The sequence below is a fragment of the Haliotis asinina genome, chromosome 2, assembly GCF_037392515.1.
Source record: "Haliotis asinina isolate JCU_RB_2024 chromosome 2, JCU_Hal_asi_v2, whole genome shotgun sequence".
NCBI lineage: Eukaryota > Metazoa > Mollusca > Gastropoda > Lepetellida > Haliotidae > Haliotis > Haliotis asinina.
In genome coordinates, this window is record NC_090281.1 from 42,484,474 (window position 1) to 42,502,282 (window position 17,809).

General features: G+C 39.9%; 1 protein-coding gene across 1 annotated transcript; it reads right to left on the bottom strand.

The window, feature by feature from the left end:
* Positions 1–312: 312 nt before the first annotated feature.
* Positions 313–14,708, bottom strand: LOC137271814 (cubilin-like). The gene is made up of 25 exons (XM_067804215.1): positions 14,631–14,708; positions 14,027–14,060; positions 12,910–13,161; positions 11,980–12,072; positions 10,830–11,552; positions 10,430–10,492; positions 9,917–10,162; positions 9,514–9,606; positions 9,281–9,379; positions 8,527–8,598; positions 7,488–7,532; positions 6,706–6,954; positions 6,453–6,539; positions 5,850–6,077; positions 5,390–5,536; positions 4,482–4,515; positions 4,241–4,245; positions 3,874–4,125; positions 3,317–3,409; positions 2,799–3,062; positions 2,509–2,601; positions 1,681–1,929; positions 1,374–1,460; positions 994–1,221; positions 313–407 (listed from the first exon to the last, which is right to left on the bottom strand). The coding sequence occupies exons 1-25, from the start codon at positions 14,706–14,708 to the stop codon at positions 313–315; spliced, it is 3,909 nt and encodes a 1,302-aa protein (XP_067660316.1).
* Between the last annotated feature and the right edge of the window lie 3,101 nt (positions 14,709–17,809).

Consider the following 17,809-nt stretch of genomic DNA (forward strand, 5'->3'; position numbering starts at 1 on the left):
CATCTCTGCAAGCCACAACGATAACGATGGCGTTTTTACGACAAGAATCACTGAAACACTGCAACGCTTCAGATAGAAACCCCACTACGCCATCTGACACGAATCGAATCACACTTGCGATGGTCTCGTTTTCGGGGAAATGCCACTTACCACCATCAGCGATTTCATGTTTCCTCATCTCGTTTTTATATGGTCGACAAATTTTTATGAAGATTCAAGGATGGGTAAACTGATATTTAAGTGTATGTTTGCGTAAATCTGGACCATGTAATAATTGCAGTTCTTAACATATATTAATGGTAAGATTTTTACCTAATTCTGAGGGACGAAAGTGAAGTCTATCATGAAACCTTCTCCATTTACTGATCCATCGCTTGTGAAGACGAACTGGAAATGACCATCAGTACCTGGAAACGTGTAAAGCCTGTTAGAAACGACCAATGTACGATACGAAGAATGGCAAGCAAGTAAACACTGTCAGATACGAAAAAAGAGAAACGTGAGAATCACAGACCCTCCGACAGTACAACACTCAATGAATGCTGAAACCTCATATTTTTTATTGAAATTTACGTAATTTAGAGCGAAAAGGGTTCAGGGCAAGTTTTCGATAATCGATAATAACTTTCTTTAATGGATAGGGATAGAACATTCCACAATTTTATGGCAGAGGGAAACATGCCTTAATAAACATGTGTTCTCCTCAATGGAATTGATATAATTGTGTCAGTTTCGTAATTAGCACACACGTATTACATCAACATTCAGTGACGTGTTACTTCTTGAATACACATTGCAAATGTGTACAGCACACAATGTGTCTGATAGTGGATGGGGAATAACGCTCTTGCGTAGGGGATAAAGTGTTTTTTCAGAGACGACAACATCTAAGAAAATAAATTAAGAAAGCAATGCAGAAAAAAAAACTTTTTGTTGGTAATGGCAAATGTGAATAGGCATCTACCTTGTGGGTAATATGTCTGCGCTACTTACTGTATGTCTTCTCTCCGATGTTTGTTCCACACAGCCTGTCTCCTCCCATCTCAACAGCATCATATATGCACCTGCTGCTTCTCTCAACGTCAAACAGGGGGAAGTTGAAGAGAAGTTCTCCAGGACCAGGGGTGTTGATGGTGTAGGTGCAGTTCATGTTGTTGCCGTAACCACCAGGCTGAGACTCAAAGGTACCGGAAGTGCCGTTGATAGTTGCATTGCAGTAGACTGAAATAGGTGTGAGTCATCGCGTAATTCAGTGATTATTATAACTAGGAAATATGGATTTTATAAATTGTGATAAGGCAAATATGAAACTGAGATAAGGTACGTTAAGGGCCATATTCGACGTGAAACTGAGATAACATTAGGTTACCTACCCAGTTCAGTGACATAGTTAAAGGAGAACCCCCTACGCACAACACTTCCGTCACTGGTAAATGTCATGTCAACTGATTGTCCGGTGTCTGCAAAAGAGTAAAACATAAAGGTAAAAACAAACTTTCTCCAAACAACCTTTTACTCCTTTGTTATGTTACTGTCAGCGACTTCGTGAATGCTCTCTTGGAACATGGTAGAATCATTAAGCATTAACTGTCATTGATTAAGGTGCAATATCACCACCAAATCTTAACAGTGATTAACTGCAGTTAATAACTATTAAAAGGTATAGCAAGATTATCTTACATTGTCGGATAAAGGACTCTTTTGCTCCACACAGTTTCTCAGTGATGTTGCCACTTGTCACTGTCAAGCTGTCATAGGCGCAGTCCGAATGGTCCTCGAGGTCAAAATGGGTAAAGTTGACAGTGGTGATGTGAGGGGTGGAGGGAGAGCGGAGAGTGATGTCACAGTGCTCGTTGTTTTTGTAATATCCTTCGGAATCCGTGGCCAGGGTGTAGGTGCCCTCAAGATCATCACTATCGAAGTTGCAGTCTGGAATTTTAGTGCATGTTGAAAGAGGAAGACATCAAATTTCTGACAAGAACATATATTTATTTTGAAAAGAGACACACAGAAGTTTAACCTCTTTTCTTATCCTGACGTGATGTGTGTTCGACGTAACAATTATTGGATTCGAATCTCAGCTTATCCTGAATTATAAATACACAAAGTCGTTTGTAATTCTAAATATACCACATACTACATCCTCAGTCACTCCTAACTGTAGCATATACCATAACGACAGGTGGTCTGTTAGGCTTATAGGTATGGCCGTTGTTATGGAGGCTATGGTTGTTGGAGCTGAAGTGCTACCAATAACATGATGCAATAGTTCCTCTTCGTTTGAGCTTGGCATGTAAGTAAATGAAATACATTAATATTTTCTGAGGTAAAAAGACGTTATTTTGTATCATAAGATGATTAAAATGGGATATGGTGCTACTGGAATTCATAAAAAAAGGTTTGCTTGTGATGATAATGTGAGGTGTCTATGATAATCTGCGTTATGTTGTTTCTGTGACCTCGTCCTCTGTAATATATGGTGTATATTCACACTCAAAGAATACTTACGCTGTTCAATACTGAACAAAGCCACAAATCCCTTTCCTGTAACACTTCCGTCACTTCTGAAGCGGACTATTGCTGATCCACCTTGTACTGACACTGAAGGAAAGTCATCATAATTAGGGAAGCGTCAAGTTATATCATTGACAACGTAAACACAATTTTTCTCAGTTTTCATGGCAAAAAGAAGTACTTTCAACGAATGTCTGTTTATTGTCACGATATTTGCTGCACGTATCCTGGGTCACAAAATGTTCTCATACAACAAGCAAATGTAAATGTTCGAGGAATCGTACCTCTCGATGCGTTTGGCAAATCACTTCCACAGTATTTGTCATCTCCAACCTGGACGTAGTCATAGCGACAGTTGCTTGAGGACTCTGTGTCGAGGGCGGTGAAGTTGATGTTCAGATAGAAGGGGGTGTTGCGAGTAAACACATACGAGCAGTCCATGTTGTTGGGGTAGTTGCTGCCGGTACCAGGGAGACTTTGGATAACGCCCTCCGAGATGTTGGTGTTGATGTATGAACATTCGCCATTACTCAAGGAAGGAACACCTCCTGTTTGGCAGAAATAATGGATCATTGCGTTCAAAGTCGTTACTATTGAGCAGTAAATTTCTACTTTGTATGTGCATTCCTTGAAATTCATGGTGAGTTTTTAAAGCAATTTGATCAAGAAGCCAACTGAATCAACATAAATGCACTATCTGGACTGCATTTGGGTAAGTGTTCACCCTGCAGATCAATTCGGTTTTAATGTCACAGAATGGTATGATGCATAATTAATGCCAGTACACGTGGGTTTATCTTACTTGGTTGGATGGTGTAGGTGGCGTTGTATCCCAATCCTGTCCTACTGGAGTCAGAAGAAAACGTAACTGTGGCGTTACCTCCATCTGACGTGACTAAAATACAGCACATTACTGTTTTAAACCTGGCTAAAAATACAATAAGTAGCTCAAACATATGTTACTTACAAATCCCATATATTCTAAACTTGTGCTAATCGCTCTTTGAGCGCTTGACATATCTCTCTTCCTTTTCATGAAAAATTATAGGAAGCTAACAAGAGTGAAATTTATTAACGCCAGTTGCGTGTCGGTGGTTTAAGTACAGCCTCTCGTTATGAATGTAACGTAGGTTATTATGAAAATCTTGTGACATGCTTTAATCATTTATGAACACACCAACCCACCTCAACTGACAAGTGGCTAAGTGACGAAATGTACAAGATCAATATTTTGTAAGTGTGCAATTCTGAAACTGACTTACACATGTATTACTTCTGTAACTTGGAATGTAAAAATGACACATTTGTAAGTACAACAGTGAAATATGATATGTAACAAAAGATACAAGTGAAACTTACGCTCCACTGTTCTGTCACTCCAGGTTGATCCACATCCTTTCTGACTATTGCCCCGGTCCATATCAACCTCCAGATAATCGTATCTACAGTTAGATGAGGACTCCAGGTCAAACGTTGTGAAGTTGACGACCAAGATGTAAGGTGTATTGGGACCTGTGATAACAGTGACACATCGCTCGTTGTTGGCGTAGCTGCCGTTGCCGGGGCTTGCCAGGGTGCCATTTTCTGATGTCAGGACTTGGTTGCAGGTTTCTGTCATTAAGCCAGCAGACAGAATTTGTTACTCCAGTGGGTGTGCGTTGGGTTTAACGCTGTTTTGACCAGTATTCCAATTATATCAGGACGTGTCTGGATTATCATTTGCTACGAGTACTTGATAGTACATACTGAGTTTTTGAGACACTTTGTACAGACACAGAAGAACATATATCAGGAGAATCATTATCGGTGACTATTTGTGAACAGAGTAAGATCCTGTGTTCCATGGATTCAGTGGCGCCTTAGTATATATGAAATGCCTGGCTATTATCATACAGGAAGTTTGAATGCTATTTAACGCTGCACACAGCAATATTCAGCTATATCTCGACTGTATGGTTTATTTAGACTCACCAGGCTCAGTTGTAGGGGGAATGGTTGTCACTGAAAAGTAATGTCAAACATGCACTTTTGCAGGTATGAAACAAATATCATATCGCATTATTATTTGGAAGTCATAGCTAGATGTGAAATCAAGGACTGAGAAAGCAGCTTAATATGTGAATAAGCCTTTGGTGTCTGTCGACATATTTGAAGAAATCTCATATAATGTTGACGCGAAGCCATGGTGGGCACGTTACTGATTCATTAGAGGTCTCAGAAACTTTATTGGAACGTTGCGCATACAACATCACTCCAAACCCATGTGAACACTTTGGTGATTCCTTATACAAAGAAGAAGTTGGAATCCCTCCCCGATTAGTGCCAGGAAATACATTTCTCGCCACTCTCAGACCCAGTACCTGGCAGTGTTGCTGGTGGAGATGTAGTCACATTGGTCATGGATTCATGGATTCAGTGGCGCTTTAGTATATATGAAATGCATGGCTATCATACAGGAAGACTCAATGCTATTTAACGCTGCACTCAGCAATATTCAGCTGTATTTCAACTGTAAGGTTTACTTAGACTCACCAGGCTCAGTCGTAGGGAGAATGGTTGTCACTGGAAAGTAATGTCAAACATGCACTTTTGCAGGTATGAAACAAATACCATATCAGATTACTATTTGGACGTCTTAGCTAGATGTGACATCAAATTCAGTAATGACAAAGAGGATTGAGAAAACAGCTTAGTATGTGAATAACATGTTGACTCGAAGCCATGGTGTGCACATTACTGATTCATTAGAGGGCTCAAAACCCTTATTGGAACGTTGCAGATACAACATCACCCCAAACCCACGTGAACACTTTGGTGATTCCTTATACAAAGAAGAACTTGGAATCCTGTTCCGATTAGTGCCAGGAAATACAACACTCGCCACTCTCAGACCCAGTACCTGGTAGTGTTGCTGGTGGAGATGTAGTTACATTGGTCTGAGTGAAGTTGAAGTTTATGCGGAAACCAGCACCAGTTACAGAACCGTCACTTGTGAATGCGAACTGGAAATGCCCGTCCGTACCTGTGGAAGCATGCTTATATCTTACCGACACAATAAAGAGTTGGTTTAAGAACGAAAGAATCAGTTGTTATTTTTTGTCCCAGAGGTTCACAATAACCAATGCAATGATAACATTGACTGATATCCTACATGCATGTTTCGCCCCCGCCGACCACGTGCGAGCACAAGTGATGCTTGGCAATCTGTCCAGAGGAATATTGATTTGTCGCACGTGGTTCTAGAGGTATGAGATAGGCAGATGTCTTCAACTACATGTTACTGGCATGGGCTTTCTCGAAATGCTGTTAATATTGCATACTCCTGTACTACTCACTGTATGTCTTGTCTTCCACGTATGTTCCACACAGCCTGTCTCCCCCCATCTCAACAGCGTCGTATCGGCAGCTGCTGGCTGTCTCAACGTCAAACGATGGGAAACTGAAGACAAGTTCCCCAGGACCAGGGGTGTTGATGGTGTAGGTGCAGTACATGTTGTTCTCGTAGCCACCGGGTAGTGATTCAAAGGTTCCGAATGGAGCGTTGATAGTGGCATTGCAGTACACTGAAACCGGTGAAAATAAAGCATCGACTATTGTCAACTAATGCAAAACATGCCTGACATGCATGAGGTCCTTGATTATGGAAGTTTGCTTATATGAAAGCTGGTTGTGTTCCTATATCCATATAATAAGTGAAACTATGAGATTGTGTTTGTCATTGATGTTGTTTGTACAACCTGGCAATCAGTAGTATCCAAGCTATTTGAGGGTGATCGAATCTCAACAATCCAGTTACAGACATGAGGAGAATCGACAACATGCAGCAACCACGTGTGGTTGCAGACTAGCCCGATTTTCACTTGTTCATGTTAAGCGATACAATGCACCTGGAAAAATGGCACAGGTGAATATGCAACACTGAATACAAAAATACATACCGATTTCAGTGACATAATCAAAGGAGAAACCTCTTCGTACAACACTCCCGTCACTGGTAAATATCATGTCAACTGACCTCCCGGTGTCTGCAAAACCGTAAAATGTATGAGAAAGGTGTTATTGTTACAGTCTCACTGAATGCGCTCGAGACGTAATGAAGGCATTATATACATCCACAAAAATGTGTCATTACTACGAGAGCACTTGGTTTATACCATACGTTCATAGATTAAAATGTGGAGCAAGACTTACATTGTCGGACAAAGGACTCTTTTGGTCCGCACAGTTTCTCGGTGCCCTCATCACTTGTTATCGTTAAACTGTCATAGTCGCAGCCCGAATCGTCCTCGAGGTCAAAACGGGTAAAGTTGACAGTGGTGATGTGAGGGGTGGGGGGAGAGCGGATAGTGATATCACATCGTTGGTTGTTTTCGTATTGTCCCTCGGAATCTGTGGCCAGGGTGTAGCTACCCTCCAGGTTATCAATATCGAGGTTGCAGTCTAGAACGAAACGTTAGGTTACTACAGTATCTGGATGTGTTCTTTATGTTACTGAAAAACCGATAGAAATACTAACGTAATTATACCTGGATATATTCGTTGAACTCTCACCTGACTATGAAAGCTATTCAACCCACCCACCCCCACGCCCTTGTTTGAATATACACCCTCCATGAAGTGGTTAGTACATGGACCGTAAGTCTAGAAGAACAGCCGAAAGTCTTGGCACCTTAAATGTGACATTTTCTTTCTGTGCACTGGCGTCCCGCATGCCATCTTTACATCTCTAGCTTTCCCGTCCCTAACCGGCCTATTAAATGTCATTTTAACGCGCTGAGGACGTTGATGAGGACGTGAATACCTGCAGAACCGCATTGCGGACCGTTACACCAACCTCCGGGATTGGATATCACGGCACGTGTATTGAATAAAAATCCTTTCCAATAACTGTTGTCACCTCACAAGTGACCTTGTTCTGAGTCTGAAGGATATCTGAATGGATATATGTTTTGATCACTACATGTTTTACTTACTGCCATCTGCGTCGTTGAGACCTGTAGCGTTCACGGTTGTATTCACTGTCAAAGACACATAAGTTTAACACATACGGTCAACAGCGAGACAACATTCGATTTAATATGTTTGGTGAAGTTTAAGCAATAGTGCAATAATGAGAAGATAGTGAACCGTCATTACTTCAAGTCGTATAGTTACATTTCACAGGCGTGTCTCATTATGGGACAACAGACAGGGACCGTTATGTGGTGCAAACTGTCAATAACAATTCACACATTGCATGCATTTGAAAGTGAGTGAGTGAGTTCAATTTTACGCCACATTGAGCAATATTCTAGCTATATGGCGGAGGTTTATGAATAATCGAGTCTGGACCAAACAATCCAGTGATCAACAGCATGAGCATTGATCTGCGCAAATGGGAACCGATGACATGTGCCAACCAAGTCATCGAGTCTGACCACCCAGTCCCGTTAGTCGCCTCTTACGACAAGCATAGTCACCTTTTATGACAAGAATCTGTTGCTGAAGGTCTGTTCTACCCCGGACCTTCACGGGTCGTATGCATTTGAAAAGTGTATGCATGCATATACATGCTTTTAATTTCCTTGGTAGTTGATACAGGAATGTCCAGAATTAATAAATAGAATTCCTACAATGATCTGCTGTTCGATAGCACAATGTAATAATTACTTTTACCGAAAGTTGTACTCACCGTCCTCGGCGTCGAAGAGACTTCTAACGCTCACACTTGTATTCACTGTCCAACACGCACAAATTTGATAAACATGGACAGCGGCTAAGATTACATGTTGTTTAACATTAACGTTTTTTAATGTTCTCCTGTAATCCAATGTTGATATGACAACATATGATAACCACATTTACCTCACATTGTGTTGATAGATTTTACCTAATAGTAACTTTGTCAGTTACACTAACTGAATACAGAGAAATTCACTTTGAGGGTAAGAGGCCCGGGTGCTTAAATATACACAGGTGGCAAACCCGTATATTCTTACATTCAATTTCAAGTACACAGAACACTTAACGTACCTGTGACATTGGGTGACGTCGTAGAGTTAATGATAAGATCCAATAGATGCAACGTTGTCCCAAACTCTAGAACTGTAAGACGTCACACACCTTGTTAAGATAAGTAGAATACTGGCAACAGGGTTATTATCAGTGTGACCAGAGTATACGCTATTTTCAACCTTGATTGTACTTGTACCCTGTATTTTAGACGTTATGATGTTTTATCATTATGACAATTCTTACTTCATCCAACACATGTGTATTGTATAGAACATATTGGCATGGGAAAAAACATATGCTACAAACCGTGTTGTTAGATTCATTTCTCTGACAATGGCACTTCAACAAAAGTAACAGCAACTGAGTAACAATGTTTAACTGAAAGCGTTGTGGCCTCGGGAAATATAGTGACATCGTTGAGGTATAGATATTATCCACTAGATGTGGTGTTGTCTTAACCGATTGGACTACAAATGGCCACATACAACATGATCATATGTCTGGTAGCATCACCCTCTATGTGAACAGCATTCATATCCTGGCTATTCGTTTTTGTAAACTGCAAGCCATTGTCATGTGACTAGCTGTTTCTAAGCAGACTGATCTATTATAAAATCAATTCCTGTTTCCCCCAATACTGGTGGATTATATACCTAATGATAAAGATAATTGTTACCGCGTTTCGGTAGATTTCCTGAGGCAGAGGTTTTTATAATAACTGCACTGACTTTATACAGCCATGTTAAAAGAAAGACCAGGAAACTTGGAGCACCTGGAAGCATTGTGGCGTCTGTGAAATTGGCTGACATCGTTGAGTTGAAGATAAGGTCCACTGGGTATGGTGTTGCCTCAACGGATTCAAACACTTGAACTGCAATGAGGTACAAAAATTATCAAATAATTAGTACAGAGATACTGAGGTATGGTTTCATGTGCAGTTCATCAATTATTACAAGTCTTCGTCAATGATTCACCATCTGCTGGGGTAATGGGTCGGCTGTTTACCTGGATTCATTGCATACGTTGCCTGGAAACCCCGTCCTGTCACTGATCCGTCGGAGTGGAAGCAGACATTGAAACTACCACCGTGGACTCCAACTGGAGGAACAGAAAGAGAGTTTCATACTGTGACTCCCACAGTTTGTATAAAGATGTGTTATGAACTTGAAATGAAACGTCTTGGGAAATTAATGAGTGAGGCACAGACATCATCCGGAGAGTGCCTATGGCTATCGAACGTTGATTTCATGACGACTCCCCCCCCCCCCTCCACCCCCCCACCCCCACCCCCCCCCGATCCATCAATCAATCAAATTACGCCTATGGTAGGGTAAATTATATGTGCATAATCTAAGTCCGTTTCTCCATGGAATATCTGTTGTCAGGACAAAGTCAGTCGTCAACTCACACTCTCTCTGGGTTCCCTCAGCAACAGTGCCACATTCCCTCAGTTTGGTGTTGCCGTCGTCAAACTCAATATAGTCAAACACACAGTCGGTGGCCTCTTCAATGTCAAACACGTTAAAGACAAAGGTGATAATGCCCGATCCTGTGAAGCTTGGATGAAGTGAATAACAGACGTCCTGGTTATTGTCGTAGTTGCTGACAGAGTTGATACTGATGTTGCCATGGTTACCATAGTAGGTAATGTTGCCTGGACAAGATGCATAGATGTCTATTACACATTTAATCACAACTCCACCTCGCAGTAATTGTGTAACAATAGAAAAAACCAAAACCGTTGAAAAGTTACACGTGTTAACATCGCAACTTATTTATAGTGTTAAAACACGTTCCATTTCAGTGCAAAAGAACAAAAAAACTCTTATCGTTGTTTTTCTGAAAAGATGTCTCTTTTTCGGACGATATCATTCCGAATATATTTCAGATGGTATTTGCTCGTTGTCGAGACTTTACCAACCATCACGTGTTCCATTGAGAAAGTTGCCACATGTTGGTATGTACTCAATAGGATCTTCCGGCACTGAAACCACAAGACATGTAAAGTATAAACCCCTCTTACATTTCAGGGTGGTTAGGTGAGTGGGTGACAGGGAGTGGGTCGTATAAAAGGGTGCTGCAGTGAGGTGTCAAGTAAATGAAACATAGTAGTAGATGTAACAGTCCTTCCACTGACAAGTAAGACACACACTGAATAACATCAGTGTGGACATGAGGCATGTATAATCTTCTTGATCATGGCTGCAAACGATATGGTAAATATCTGATATCCGATAAAATCAATATCATTTAGCTATATATGGTACAACACATATGATTTCCAGGACGATATTAGGCTTAATTACATGGATAATACTTACCACTGACAGGGGGCATGTTGTAATCAGTCATCGCCGGGTAGGAAGTATAGGCATTTTGTGGATAGTCAGCAGTGACGTAGTTAGGATAGGGGGACGTGAAATAATATTGGTATTGATAATAATAGTTGGGATAGCCGGTAGTTGCATATTGTGGATAGTCGGTATAGACGTGGTAGGGATATGGAGTTGTTGAATAATATTGATACTGGTTATAATTATAGTAATAGTCGGGATAGCTTGTAGTAGCGTATTCGGGATAGCCAGTAGTTAAGGAGTCAGGATAAGGAGTAGTGAAATAATCTGAATATAATCCGTCGTAATATTCATAATAGTCTGGGTAGCTGGTAGTAGCATACAGGGGATAGTCAGTAGTCACATAGTGAGGATAGTCAGTAGAGACGAAGTATGGATAGGGAGTTGTGACATAATCTGGATATTGGTTATAATTATGGTAATAGGCAGGATAGCTGGTGGTGGGATATTGAGGATAATCAGTAGAGACGTAGTCAGGATAGCTTGTAGAGGAATATTGAGGATAATCAGTAGAGACGTAGTCAGGATAGCTTGTAGAGGAATATTGAGGATAGTCCGTAGAGACGTAGTCAGGATAGCTGGTAGTGAGATATTGAGGATAATCAGTAGAGACGTAGTCAGGATAGTCAGTAGTGATATAATCAGGATACCCAGTTGTCAAAATGCTTGTGGTGGTGGAAGCGCTGTCACCTGTGAAAAAGACCTTTTGGGCTTAAGTTCTGTTTGATATATAAGAAACAGCTTCACTAGCTTCATGTTAGTTGAATCTGACTTGATTCTTTAGGATTTAACTTGTTCAGTTGTACTTTATATTAATAATCCCGGTCTTATTGACCAGCTTAACATATTTTACATTCTATATTAATAGAAGAAACTCCTCATGTCCTATTCCAGGATGCGCGAGTTCTTAAATTGTTTTTCATCGTACAACTTTTCAATTTCGGCTACACAGAGAAACATTTACAGCAGCAAGCTCCGTATACCACTGGGATATAACATATTCAAACCGGGTGGAAATGACATTAATTGCATAAAGAATATCTCCAGTTTGGCTTTACATACTCGCAAAAAGACAGAATAGTTCACGTGATCTATTACAGAAGAATATTTCGATCACCTGTGTCAATGCTGTAGGATCCACTGAACCCGTCGCCAGTGACGGAACCATCGGTGGTGAAACACATTTGGAACTGACTTCCTGTGACAGTGACTGAAATATGTAAAATCTGAAATATGCACTGCGACAACGGCAGGAGGCATGCCAAAGATGTAATATATCAACGACTCAACCTCGGTCCAAACATCAAGTAAAAATTAAATGATCCGATTACTGTTTTTTTTCTGTATGTACGTAATCTTTTTTTATTGACTGAGCTCATGTTTTAATGATGGAAACCTAAGGAAATGATGTCACTAAGTTCAACAGATGTTCAGGGTCATTCACACATTGATCATGCCATTGGGCTTTGCTTCATCATAAGGGATACATATTTCAATGTAAAAACTGAGAGGAATATGTTTAGTAATGTTAACTATCATTTGATTTTAGAATTTTAAAAATAAATAGAACTGACAGATGAATTTTGATTCCTATGCTTTGTAGATAAATGCATTTTCAGTTCTGGAGATGTACATTAGAAGGTGAATTTGTGAGTGACTGTACCTTGGAAGGGGGTGGACAAAGAGTAACATTATTGTCCTCTTCAGAGGGAATGTAGGTCCCAAAATATTTAAGGTACATTTAAGTCTACCAGGTTTTAATTCGTACTATTTTTTGCCATTTTAATGCATTACTAAATCTCAGAATAACCGCTAATGGCGGAAGGTTTTTTTTAAACCCAGCTAGTCCCAATTAACTCTAGTATGGTGATCAACCTTCAGTTGTTGGCGATCAATAGCCCAATTTTAGCTTATATTGTCCCAAAATTGTTTTCTACTTTTAAACATATATGCTTCCTTGTTTTAACTTATCCGATCAGTGTACATACAAAGCTCTTTTCCTCTATTCCATCTAAAAAATATTAACAGTATTACATTCAGTACTCACATGTCCTTGAGAAGTCGGTCTTTTGCCCACATTCCTTCTCAGGGCCATTTTCCGTGTAGAACTTAAGGGCATCATAACTACAAGTGGAGCTACTTTCTAGGTCAAACGTATCGAAGTCGAATGTGATTGTCCATGTGCTCCCTTGTGCATTAGGTTCGAATTGCCAGCAACAGTTCTCGTTGTTCCTGTACTGACCGCCAGTATTGGAGGAAACTGTTCCGAAGTTGTCATACCTTATTCCTTCGTCGCAACCTGAATAACGACGGGTAGCCAAGATATAGATATTAAATCGTATTCTGCATAACCAAAGTCGTACCAGCTTCACGGCAATCATTTTATAAAATTGCATTTATGAAGCAGAAATTGCAATTATCGATGACAATCTGAATATATAAAACTTTCACATATATATATATAGTCTTGGTTGGATCAGTTCAACAGAAAAATAAGGGTTCCTAAGCAGTTTTGCATGAAATTTGATCTCACGTATCGGCGTGGCACGTGTACTTTGTGCACAATGAAGCAACTTACTATGTTTTCTCACAACTGAAGTTCACACACTGGATATTGAAACTGCAGAAACGGATTATTCTCTCGCCTCTGAATGTTGTAGAAAAGACGTAATTTCAACCTAAACTGTGGGTATGTCATGCCAATGCTTAAAGAAAATCAGTGTCTCTATGACGTGGGTATGCTGGAGGCTGGAATGGTCCAGTCAAAAAGAAGTGGCTGGATATTTTGGTGTCCATCGAAACATGATCGCGTTTCTTTGCAGACGTTTTCCACGTAATAGGAACATAGAGACGTTTGTCTCGAGCCTGCTGTCCACACGTGACTTCACGTCAGCAAGACGACCACACTCGGCTGTCTCATCTAAGGAATCGATTCAGGATATTCTCCATGACATTCAGTGTTGACTTTCGCTAGAACCGTCGGTCGCTTTTCGTTCTTCTTGTCGAAAGTAAATTGCAAATGATTCCACAACGATTAATTGACTAGGATAATAATATGCCAACGTAACTTACGGTCTGAACAAGAGACCGTGCGTTCATCGCTGCGTTAACGCAATATAACGCAAGACACTGAAGTCAATCCTTCAGTAAATACCAGCACTTACCGTTTGTCTGACGCTTCTGGCGGGCTTGAATATTCTGTGGCAAAAACAAAACGAGTAATGATGGTTTTGATCACATAGACATCCCAATCAACTTCACCTTCACATTACACAATCATCCCAAACTGGGCTAAAACATCTTAATACATCCAGTGCCATTAATGAATCATAGCTCTTTCTGATACATTCAGTGCAAACATTTTATCAATAACAAGGAAACAACAACGAAAGAAAATGACGTTTATGCCAAGGAAGACTATAATGGAAGGCAGCTTGTATGGCTTTCCGGATGAACATAGGAAAATGAACAAGTTCATGATTCACAATCACGTGCCCCCAATGCAACCATCTACTTCAGAATCGATAAGAGCATGATACTTAACACACAAAAACATAATTATTTATTTCCAGAATGTTTTGCAAAAGTTTGTAAGCCATTTCTCAATGTATTTATTCGGCGTTTCTGATAAACATATGGAATACATGCTGTCGACCATATGTAACCCAGAATCTTGGAACAGGTTCACTCTTTGCTGTTCTGCATGTTCCAGCAGTATCCAGTACTGCACCTTATTTGCAGAAGGACCGATAGCAGAAATATACTCACGTTGAAAGCCCGTCCTTGAGTCTGAGCCAAAAGAAGGCTCACTACCAGAGTAAAGCAGATCATGCCTGGGACATTCATGCTGCATGTGCTGTAAGCCAGGAAAGACACTTGCTTTTATACTCATTCACAGAACAAACACCTGTTTAATGAATCAAAAACAGAAAAAACATGTGTCAGCAGAACATGACAAAACGTTCCAACATACAGGGACGCTTGATAGATCATTTGTACCAAGTGGATGGTTCACCTGCTAGCGCGGATCTTGGATATCCCAGCTAATGGACAGGTGAACTCAAATATGGAATACGATTACATGTGCCGTTTACTCAGCTGTGGATATATGAAAAAGGAGGTGGCAATCGTTGTATTTGTGTTCGCCAAAACAGGAGATGGGAATGACCTTTTATGTATGTGCATTTCCATTTGTTTTTTTTAAATGGATGTACAAACGACTCAACAAAACACAACTTTCCTTTTCTACAAAAATGATAATTAATAGTCTTCCCTGTGGTGTCCAAACCTGTTGTATACTGAAATGACTATTCAATACATTAACATGATTTGAAAAAAAAATGTGTGCAGGAGTCATGAGTTTGATAAACCTTGTGTAATCTTATTAATTTTATGCAAGCATCACTACAAATGCCTATTTTTGTTACGTCTGATAGTTATAATAAAGGCTATGCAGACTTTAACGAATACCTGTTTAGCACCATTTTGTAAACCTGTAGTTAATCTAAACTTTTCTCTGAAAGATAATTTAATGCCAAGAACGTTTTCAATATATTTTTGTTCTGTAAGTAACTCAAACAACCACTGTTAGTAACTTGATTATTCGATTATGATTCATGGAGAACTCTTTTAACTGTTTCAACGCTTATCAAGTCATTTGTTTATCCCAATAATTATCTCTGCCCTACTAAACGGCACTCCTTTTCTAATTCTCACAGGCAAGAAAGAAAATAATAACAAAAACAATTTTCTTATTTTTAACATTGGTCAAATATGAGTGTGAGGATACCCTTGACTTTAGTAACGACATTTGGATAGAACTAAAGTGCTATATGTAGTTTACAATTACTTCAATAACAGCAAATACAACAACCATAGCATAGGTCTATCAGATGCTACAGTCCTAACAATCAAGCATACAATGCAAGAGAATAACCAGAGATTCTTTTTTCTATATGGTTTGATTTAATGTTTGATGTAACATGTAATGCTGGTATTCAGGCCTAGGCGGTTCAATTTTGACGTGTATTTTGTAAACGATGCAGCGTGACATGTTGGAGTGAGAGTGGAACAAATGTAGTTCTTTCTCCAGACCATTCATTATCTTTCAAATTTCCCATTCTAAACGGAAACAAATAAGGAAGGCAAATGATTACTAATGTTGCTGCATTGCTACACCAAACGGAAGTGGTTCTCAGTAATTTGTTAGTGCGCGATGAATCGGCCTTAAAATCAGATGAGCTTCAATCCAGAATTGATCCGGTCTGATTTTCAGAACAACCAATGGGATTCTTAGATCACAGATCCAGAATCTCCAGAACTTTCTGACACTGAGAACAATGTTCTTCGTCAAACAAGGAAAGAAAAAAAAAACAGAAGAAAAAAAGACGAAGGTGCTTCAACACATGGAGGTTCTTTTGAACCGCTGGAAATGGAGGTTACTACTCCGTTTCAAACCAAAAGGAATGTTCTTCCTTCACGTTCTCGTTCACCCATTAACCCACCATGAGTGCAAGTCACATTATACAGTGGAATTGTAGGGAACTTCAGAATAATTTCAATGATCTGCAGTTATTAATTCAAGATTACAAACCATCGGTTATTTGTTTACAAGAAACTTTCCTTAAGACAACAGATAAATTTGATTTACGGCTTTGCAATTCATATCATCACTATTCTCCCGTGGGAGATAAAGCTACTGGTGGATCGTCAGTACTAGTGCGACAGGGTGTGATTCACAGTCCTGTTCCTCTAGTTACGCCCCGTCAAGCTGTTGCAGTCCGAGTTACATTAAACATAGTGTTTACTCTTTGTTCTTTGTATATACCACCATCCTATTCACTTCAACAGTCTGAACTCCGGGCTCTATATGAGCATCTCCCTAAGCCATGTGTTATCATGGGTGATTTAAATGGTCATAACCCAATTTGGGGTTCTCATGATACAAATACCAACGGCAAAGTACTTGCAGAGTTTTTTCTTGAATAATGATTTGTGCATTTGTAATGATAGTTCTCGCACGTATTTACATCCTGTCACTGGCACGTATTCGTGCCTTGATTTATCACTAGTTGATTCTAATCTGCTTACAGAATTCGAATGGTCAGTCCACGATGACCTCTGTGGAAATGATCATTTTCCTACCATTCTAAAATCTGTGACACCATCTGACGTTCCTCCGTTGTCACGATGGAATTTTACTAAAGCTAACTGGGCGTTGTTTGAAACTCTTTGCCTTAACAAACTGCAACCTGTTCATTTTTTAGATGTTCCCGATGCCATAAAAATTTTTCACTGAAGAACTTCACAAAATAGCAGATGAATGTATCCCGAAGTCCTCTACACATCCTCACATCCGTAAACCATGGTTCAACAGAGCTTGCAAGCAAGCTAGGAAGGCGCGTAAAAAGGCAGAAAAATACTTTCGCCGCCATCCAATGGTCCATAATTTGAATAAATTCTAAATTTTAAATGCTAAAGCCCGGCGTACATTTAAACAAAATAAACGCCAGTCTTGGCAAAATTATGTCTCAAAGATAAATTCTCGAACACCACACAGCAAAAATAAGCTGGTTTCCGGAACACTGAAACCGAGAAGAAACGTCATGAAAACCAACATTTCCAGTTGGTTTCCAGGGAGTTTCCTATAGTTTCATTGTGGTTTCCATGCAACTGAAACTGCACCATTTCAGGATGGTTTCCAGTTCGTTTCATTACCCACTCCTCCAAGCGGGATCCAGTTGGTTTCCATGTACGAGTTTATTGTAGATTTCAACCTGGTTTCCATGTATGAGTTTATTGCAGGTTTCAACCTGGTTTCCATGTATGAGTTTACTGTAGGTTTCAACCCGGTTTCAGTGTTGTAGTTTCGAACCTAGTTTAATACCTAGTTTCCATGAACTGAAACTTGCTCGTGTCGGCCCTTTACCCGGTCCTCCGGAAAAGAT